This window comes from Xiphophorus maculatus, chromosome 12, assembly GCF_002775205.1.
Source record: "Xiphophorus maculatus strain JP 163 A chromosome 12, X_maculatus-5.0-male, whole genome shotgun sequence".
Taxonomy (NCBI): Eukaryota; Metazoa; Chordata; class Actinopteri; order Cyprinodontiformes; family Poeciliidae; genus Xiphophorus; species Xiphophorus maculatus.
This window is the reverse complement of record NC_036454.1, coordinates 11,292,499-11,302,080: the sequence shown is the minus strand read 5'-3', so window position 1 is coordinate 11,302,080 and position 9,582 is coordinate 11,292,499. Positions and strand designations below refer to the sequence as shown.

Genomic DNA, 9,582 nt, shown 5'->3' with positions numbered 1-9,582 from the left:
GGACTTAGCCGCCTCAGGGAGAGTTCAATTTCTCTCTACACTTACTCAAAATCAGTGGTTTTTCAGTTTTAATACAGGCGCATTGTTTTGCATTTACATCTATAATAGTTTAGGTCTTTTTCTTAAATAAGCACCTCGTTTTTGTGTACTTTTTAAAGTTTTTTAAGTTGACTTTTCACCTATTTCAAACTTTTGCGCCATGGCTTCAAGCAGTGTAACACTAGAAATAACTAACAACGAGCTGGTCCACATCCTCAGGACCCCACGGGATCAGTACACCTCCAGTGGGTGCGTGGTGCTGGACTGCAGACCTTTCCTCGACTTCTCCACGACGCACATTTGCGAGTCCCGAAACGTCAACTGGAACTCGATGCTGCGCCGCAGGTCCAAGAGCTCGGTGGTGGCCCTGGAGTGGCTCATCCCGGACAAGGCGCTCCTGGGCCGGCTGCGGCGCGGAGAGTTCTCCCCGCTGGTGGTGGTGGATGAGAGGAGCGGCTCGTTGGCCGAGCTGAAGTCGGAGAGTGTGGCCCAGATGTTGCTCACCGCCCTGCAGAACGAAGTCCAGACGCAAATCTGCTTTCTGCAAGGTGAAAACACTTTTGATTTCTGAACAGTAATTAATGACAATCATTTGCTAAGGCTTTTTTTTTTGACACTTTAAACAATGAATATAGAAATTGGAACAAAATTATAAATTTTTCTTATTTCCTCCTACATTATATAAGAGGAGCATCCTTGTAAACTGTTTCACTAATCTAAAACGCTGTTTGACTTCCATTTTAGGTGGATTTGAGGGATTTTCAGAGGCCTTTCCAGATCTTTGTTACCACTCTGGTGTAAACCCCCTCCATTCAGTGGAGCCAGAGCCAATAGCGACAGGCCGGAGGACTCCAGCATATGATCAGGTATGTCAAGAAATCCTAATCAGTGCATCTAAAGGTTATCTTCCTAAATAAAATATCAAACTTGTTAATTAAATGCTGTTTTAATAATTTCCAGGATGGTCCGGTGGAGCTGCTGCCCTTCCTGTTCCTGGGCAGTGCCATCCACTCGTCCCGCAGAGAGACGCTGGCAGCAGCAGGCATCACAGCTGTCCTCAACGTATCCTCCACCTGCCCAAACTTCTACGAAGGAGAGCTTCAGTACCTTCGACTCACTGTGGAGGACACGCTGGTAGCCGACATTAGAGCCTGCTTTCACACAGCCATCTCCTTCATCGGTGAGCCCCTTCACCTTCTGCTCAGAGACCTTAAGTCATTGATTGACTGATTGATTGATTTAAATCCCAGTTTGAACTTTAACCAACCAGATTTTAGAGGGCAGAGAAACTCAAGTGACCTAATTTGATATGAAATGCAACATAACACTTTTAAGCAGCTTATGTACTTGAGATCATTTTGTGGCTTATTGGCAAAATATAATAATCTAGTTACAAAACAACTGGATTATTTTCCACAAGTTACAGATGAGATCCATTCACTCCTAAACTTTGCCCTTGTAGCCAATTGTACTTACAAATCATGATCAGAATTTACTTTCTTCACTTTTCCTCACTGTGGGTAAATCTGGCCCATTTGGATAATGTACTGCATAAAACGAGGTTCTCTTGAACCCCATGTTCAACCAATCAGTCAAGTTTATTTGTAAACCACATTTAAGTAACAAGGTAGTTTTAAGTGCTTTTACATCATAAAAGTAATAAAAAATCTTACATTTTGTTAAGTGCCATCATCAAAATCATCAGTACATATCAAATTGGTCAATGTTCCAGTGATAATGGGTCGAAAGCAACCATGTTAGCAAAGTTCGTCTATAACTCTGACGACTTTTTGCAGTTTTTATCAGTTTTTACTTTAAAGCCTGAATCTATATGTTTGTTTACCAGACAAGTAAAGATTTGGCCAGTGTAATGATTGATTTAAAATGTGTGAACAGTACGGATTGTTCTAAATTTTGTTGTTTTTTCCGGTGTTACCCACAGACTCTGTGAAAAAAAGCGGTGGTCGGGTGCTGGTGCACTGTCAGGCAGGCATCTCCCGCTCAGCCACCATCTGTCTGGCCTACCTCATGCACACGCAGCGCGTCCGCCTCGACGAGGCCTTCGACTTTGTCAAGCAGCGGCGCCACGTCATCTCCCCCAATCTGGCTTTCATGGGACAGTTGCTGCAGTTTGAGACCGACATCCTCTGTCAGGGATGAGACGAGTGATGTCTTCAGCTCAGATTCTTATCAGGACTCAACAAATGATCCGTTAGTGCAGAAAATGGTACATTTAACAAGGACTCAGAGAAAAGCTACTTGTGTTGCTGGCATCACATGACTGGATTTCTGTTTAAAGCAGAAACTGACAAATGTATTACTGGTTAAACAAACTGTTGCAGTGTAGAAACCTGCTGAAGTATTGAACTTGAAAATGACTACAGTCCAGAAGTAGCAGGTTGGAGCAGCTACTTTGTACTTTCCCTTCAGTTTTACCAGTGAGGGAAGTTGTTCCTGCTTTTCTGGTAGTGTGTTTTTGTTGTGTGTGTGTGTGTGTGCTAATTTAAGACTGATGTGCCTGTTTATTTGAAAGGTCTGTTTTTGCTTTCATACTGAAGCCACTGTGACATCTTTCAGACAGCACTGTTAGCTACTTAAAGCAATAGTGAACAATTCTAAGATTTCTTCCATTGAAGTTATGAAAATGCACTAACTACAGCCTGTCATATGAGACGCATATATTGGCTGGCAGCAGTTTTTTTTTTCATTATGTAAATAGTTTTTAATTATTTAAGGTTTGCAATGACTGTTAGTTTTTGATATGTTACTGCACTTTTATCCTGCAAATTTCAATCTGTTCTAGTTTTTTTTCCACTCGAATAAAAACTTGCAGGAAAACACGTTTGATTCTTGTACTCCTCTTCCTTTTCCATAAACACACCTTAGCCTGTCTGTTCTGGTACATCAGATCATTTTTCTTCAACACTGCCTCTCTGCAGAGACAAAATAGTCCCGAGAGTATTGCAGTGGTTTCCCAGAGTATGTTGCAAATGCATAACTTCACACACTGACCCTGCAGCGCTCCTGCTGAATCAGGGGATATTGAAGCTGTTTGTTGCTGCGTGTTTTGGAGGATTATCCTGCAGAGAGTGGATTTTACAGTCTAAAGTCCTCTTCCACTGCCAACACGGACATAAAAAGTTCTGTCTGCACACTAGAGTTGTGTGAACAGCTTTAGAGATTTGAGTTTTGCAGAATGTTCTCATCTAGTTTGGAGAGTCTTTCCCAAATTTCAACAGAATATTTAAAGTGCATACTGTTAAAGTTTACTTCCAAACTGACTTTTTATATACCTTATTTCAAACATTCAGCTTTAGCTCTGTAAGATATTTTCCACTTTACAAATGTCTGCCATTTCTCCTTTCATTTACATCCCATTTTAATGTTTATTTATGTGGAACTTTTGGGAAAATATTCCATGGAGTGACGAGTCAATAGTGGAGCTTTTTGGAAAGTGTGGGTCATGTTACACTGGGTGGGAAATTAACAGAGCATTTCTGGAAACGCAGATGAGACGTTTAGTCAAAAAAGGTGGTCGTGTAATTTTTTACGGCTGCTTTGCAAATGGATCCATGATTTCTGGTCTTTACCATCCGATCCTGGAGAATGTCAAAAGGAAAAATTTGAAATGTGGAAAATTTCTCATAAGAATTTAGATTTTTTTTGTTATATATTTCAGTTGTATGGTAAATTTAAAAAAAATAAAACTGACAGTATGATTGAAATTAATTTAATTTCCCTCTGGGATCAACAAAGTAGTTTTGAATTATATTTTGAATTTAATTGAAAATGTTTTTTTTCCACTGTTTGTTCCATAAATATCAGTAAATTTGAAAAAAAAGATTAAATGCAATGACATAAATTTTACCTCTTTAAGTAATGGGAATGTTCCAGAACAATATCTATGTTTGTGGCGCTATTGATGTTGTGCCATGCAGTCGCAGCCATATAGTTACCCAGAATTTTTTTTTTCCACGATCTTTATTGTTACCACAATAGTACAATAAAATACCAAGTCTACTTAACTTTAAACTCAAGTAGTACTTGGAATATGCAACAATTAAGTATGTCCATCTCTTAATAGCTAAAATGACATAATAAAGGTATCTGAAGTGGTCTAGTCAAAGTTTGAATGTGACTGAAATGTTCTGTAAACATAGTGGGCCAAAGTTCCTCTACAGTGATGAAAAAAATTCATGACCAGTTGTCACAATTATTAGATTTTGCTGCCAGTTGTTAAAGGTTAGGAATAATTAGTTTATAATAAAATCATTATTTGAAAACTCAGATGATATTTGGGTGATTTTAAAATTTGTTTGACGATTTGAAACATGTAACATGTAACCAGTGCTTTTTATAGCACTGTATACGTTAATGCCCCACCTCTGTTAAAAGATCAGCTCCAACCACTACCTCATTTTTTATTATCGGGCCACCCACACTTATTTTTACCCATGGCCAAAACAAAATCCCCCACTTCCTCTCATTTACAAGTATCTGTTCACTAACGCGTGCTTAAGTGGAACTATATTTGACTTCTTTCTTCCATTTGACACATTTTTCCACCTCTAGAGCAGAAAAATGCCCAATGGGCTTTAGTCAAGACAAACATAAATAAATAAAAAGGTTTGAAATATGAATATTTACCGATCTTTCTATAAAACTTAAACTTCCACTTCTGCACCTTGGTTTCAATTTAATCATAATGTTCTCTGCAAGCCATTTCATGAATATAAACTTATAAATATGGATGCATTCCTTCAAGATTTCAGAGACTGACAGGATTCTCCATCTCGTTGCTTTTCTTTAAACAACCTTTGTAGAAATAAAGAATAAAATCTTATTACATATCAGGTTGACTTCAGTGCTAATGTGAAGTAGCAACATTATATATTTTCTCTTCTGATTTATAATGTTGTAAAACAACCTACAGTTCTAACACACACAAAAAATCTGACATTAGTGGTAAATTCCTACTTTGACTGGACTTTAGCACAAATATGTAAAACCACGACGAACGGTGCTCACCACGGGTTTTAATGTAAATGTTTGAGTCTTCAGCTGAAAAATGTGGAGAAATATAACTTCCAGTTTGATTACATGTAAGAATGTAAGAATTTCTGTGTTGATTTGTACAGACATCATCATAACATTTAATGGCAGCTCATTTTTAAAAACTTCTATCTAACCAAAGCACATGTTTTCATGTCCCAGTAGAGTTTATCAAACTCCAAACAGAAAATAAACCTTTTGCTTCAGTATCTATTAAGCCATCGAATGGTTGTGACTTATTGACCTTATCATGCCTGTCTCTCTTTGCTGCACTTATGAAACTATGAGTCTTAAAGATTATTTTTACATTCTTTGCCATTCTGCTCACTATTTGTGATGACAAGTTAAATTTTAGTCTATTTTTAACCAAGTGTCCAGCCGCCAGAACAAGTGTGCCTCTGTGTCATGTCATATTTATACACCAATCATGGATTACTAATTAAAAGGATCAACTCAAAAAAGCAGAAGTTTAAAAAAAAGGTTCTGCAAAGATCAGATTTTTTCTCATCATCATACGCAGTGAGGAGCTACGTTTATTTTAAAGGCTATGTTATGATAAATGTGGCAGTAGCTATTCTATATTATTATAGCATTTTGTTATCAAAGGGAAGCTTGGATTTGTCAAAATGTTTCAATGTATGTTCATGCCACAATAAAAGCTGTATTAACGTGTTTTGCCATCTGTAATTGCATGATGTTAATATTTTAGTTGCACATTTTATAGTATGTTGATTATTTTAGCTCTGTCTAAGAAAGATTATCATAAAAAAAACATAAAAATAAATCTGCTGTGCCTCACTTGTGGAACATCCTCCCTGACCTTTTAAAAAAAATAACAAATTCATCCAAGTTTATAACATTTAATGAATAAAATTCACAGAGTCATGTTGAGTCAAGCAAAACAACACGTTTTCAAATTGTTTGTGTTTCTGTCTGAATGTTGAAACATTATAAATTAGATTATTTGATTTTAAAATAGTGTCCTAAGTGGAGATGAGGCAGAGATAATGTGCAACGTTATTTATTTACAGGGAGTTAAAAGTTCACTACTAAATATGGGTCAATCAGACAAAAGAATCTGTTTAAGGTCATTCATTACTATGATAATAGGAAGTAGTAGTTGTGTACATAAGGAAGTTTGCTCCACACAGGGCAAGTAAACAATAATCGTCACTTAAACAATCATGTGATGCAGTTTGCTGTCGTGCATTCTGGGTCAAACTTTAGAACGAGGGCATCAACTTTATTAGATTTTTTTATTTTTTAATCAATGTATGTTTTGCAGACATTGCACCTTGTACAAAACTTATAGGCTGACATCAGTTTTATGAACACTTTGCGATTTCTATGAAAATAAACAATACTGAAGTATTTGAAAATCATGAAATTATAGTAAATATTTTGGAGCCACTGACCAGGGGACAAATTAAACCTGCCATGCATCAGCTCATACCTTCTGATGCGTAGAATCACTCATTAGTGAACTGTAATTTGCATCAGTAAAATATTTTTTTGTTAGTGGATCGGGCACCATAACTGGGTTCAGCCCTGGGGCCCTTGTTAATCCGGCCCTGCATTAATCCATCTCCCCTCACTGAGAGGGCTTTTATCACTGTCATTGTTCACATTTTATACATTTACCAGTGTTTGAAGACAGATTTTTGACTTATAACTATGGATCAGAATCAGAGTCAACTCTATTGGCCAGGATTCTGTGCAGAAACAGGAAATTTGACTTCAGTCCCCACGTCATGTTGTTATCTTTACTCTGGTGTGATCTGTAGGCTACTCCAGAGGGAAATGCAGACTACCTGAGAAAAGAATAAGTCCAAAAATGTTTAGTTTGCAGCAGTGCAGTGCTCTCTAGTGACAGCTTTTAAAACAACCAGGAAATGAGGTGATTTCTGAGCGTCCAGCAGATGACGCCAGCATGCTGTTTATTCCGCCTTTTTCTGAACGATTTAACCCAGAATGATCTCAATCACACACAATCTTTATCTGCGGTGCTTCCCAGTGCATTTTTTTTATTAACAAAGAGTTGGTGTTATTGTCCTTCTGTGGGTTTAAATAGTCGTGCTTGGAAGTAAAACTATTCCACCATCTCTCTGTTCAAATGCCTCTCATTAAATTTGTCATATTCAGTTCATCCTTTATCAATCAGCCTCCCTAATGAAAACAGACTCAAACTATTAGTCACACTCTGGGCCTGGATTAAACTACTGTCAGCTCTAATCATATTATATTAAGCTGCGGCAATACCTACTGATGGCTTATACGTGTGTGTTTGCGTCTGTATGTCTCTGTAACGTATTTACAAATGGGTGAGTGTGTCAGATTAGGGATTAGCACAGAGATCCCTCTTCCTTTTGGACGTGGAGTTTTGCTGGGTTTGCTGTTCACAGATGAGGACGGTTCATGTCACTTGTATGAGGAATACCAGGTGATGAACATGCATCTGTGATATAAGAGGCTGCAGAATAACAATGTGCATTTATTTGCAGAGGCCTGCTGGTACATACAAAAGCAGCAGGGTCTCTCATTACAAGTACAGTTTGGGAAATTACTCTTTGACCATTTGACAGCAGTAAAATTAATTCTTTGCATGCTTTCAGAACTCATACTAAATATAAGGCCACTAGAAGCTTGAAATACTAAACCATGATCTCTTATTTAATTCCACTCACTGAGTTTTCCTCTGAAATTGCTGGAAAATAACAAGAAAAACTAGCCGAATAAACATTCTTTGCATTCAATGTTTGCAATCCTTGCTATTGTGAAAAGTATTCACCCTCTTATACATTAATTATGCGTTTGCTATATTGTCACTCTTAAATGTTTTACATCATCCAACAAATGTTAACATCAGACAAAAATAACCAGAGTAAATACAAAATTTATTTTTTAAATTGTGATTACGAGGAAAATGAACCAAACCTTCCTCTTTATACCTCAAAAAGCAACACGCCATGCCTTCATATAAAGGAATTCATGAATAGATCAATTAGAAAACATTAGAAAGTCATGAACTCTGGGACTCCATCAAACTGTAGCATTATTCACAGAGAAAGCATTGCACAGTGGTGAAATCTTCCAGGAGTGGTCAGTTACCAAGATTACTAAAAGCGCTTCACAAACACATCCTGGAGGCCACAAAGCAGGTCTCACTTGCCTCAGTAAAGGTCACAGTTCATGATTTAATAAGTAAGAGACTGGGTAAAAATGGCAGCCATGGGGGAGCAACAAGGTGATAAACATAGAAAAATGCTCATCTCATATTTACATATTTACTGCCATGATGTTTTGGAAAAATATTCTGCATAGCAAAGGAACAAGATGTTGTTTTTGGAAAATGTTTAGCCTGTTAAAAAATTCAGGCTAATGTTTTTCAGAAAAAAAGGCTAAAACATGGTGGTGGTGTTATGATGCTGCAGAACCTGAACGACTTATGGAACCATGAATTCAGGTCTCTACCGGGAAATCCTGAAGGAGGTCATCTGACCAGCCGTTGGTGACCCAGTTAAACTCAAAGAAGATTTCAAATTGTATTTAAGATCAAAATCTGGACTGAAGTACAACTGGGATACTGTGGCATCACCATATGTGGTCTGTTCATGGTAAAAAAAAAAAATATCATTAATATGATTAGAATAATTTTCTGAAGTCGATGTTGATGTCATATAACAAACTCACTGCTTTTTACCCCAAATGTTTGATTGTAGTCATTGCCGGTATGATTTGAATAGAATATTTGTCTTTGTAAAATAAATTCTGATTTGAAAATTTACTGCATGTTGGAGCAGATGGGAGCAGGAAGGTCCTGACCTCATCTTGTGGCTACTGAAGGTGGGCGCCATCTTGATGAGACCCTGCAATGATGATGGGAGTCAACAACACATATTTGAAAACAGTCATTTTGTTTGCTGATGTTATCTTTGTTCGACATTAAAATTTGTCAGGAGATTTGAAAATATTTACTTGTGACAAAAATAAAGATAAAATGCCCAAGATACAGTATGTACAACACTATAATTCACAGTAAACCTCTTTAAGTCACTCGAAATGTATTCTCTTGACTCCCAGAATCAAATTTGCACTAAAAGTAGAAGCTCAATAGAAACAAGGTCCAGAAGTTAAAAAAAGAATCTGAACTTTCAAATCAAAAAGGCAGGAAGTGCCCTCTGACTGATGTTGACCTGAACCTGACATGCACATAAACTCCCTGCAGAGTCCTGCCGTAAGTAAACCTGCAGAGACGGAAGTTCAAACACAACATTTATAGACTTTTTCCCCGACGTTTTTGATCATTTTGAACAGATTTCAACAATGGAAAAAGTTCAGCAAGTTTTCCTAAAGAGAGCAGCTCCAATCCCCGGAGGGAACTCAATCTTTTCCAGACCTGGATGTCAAGCAAGAACTGTTGATCCGGTGTGCTTGATCCATGACAGCAGAATTACCTCCAGGCTCGTGAGTATTTGTGTGCAGCATACTGTA

General features: G+C 37.5%; 1 protein-coding gene across 1 annotated transcript; it reads left to right on the top strand.

Annotated features, from left to right (window-relative positions):
* LOC102224120 (dual specificity protein phosphatase 2-like) lies at window positions 1–2,881 on the top strand. The gene is made up of 4 exons (XM_005795018.2): window positions 1–587; window positions 784–905; window positions 1,000–1,219; window positions 1,982–2,881. The coding sequence occupies exons 1-4, from the start codon at window positions 200–202 to the stop codon at window positions 2,197–2,199; spliced, it is 948 nt and encodes a 315-aa protein (XP_005795075.1). The 5' UTR covers window positions 1–199; the 3' UTR covers window positions 2,200–2,881.
* The last annotated feature ends 6,701 nt before the right edge of the window (window positions 2,882–9,582 follow it).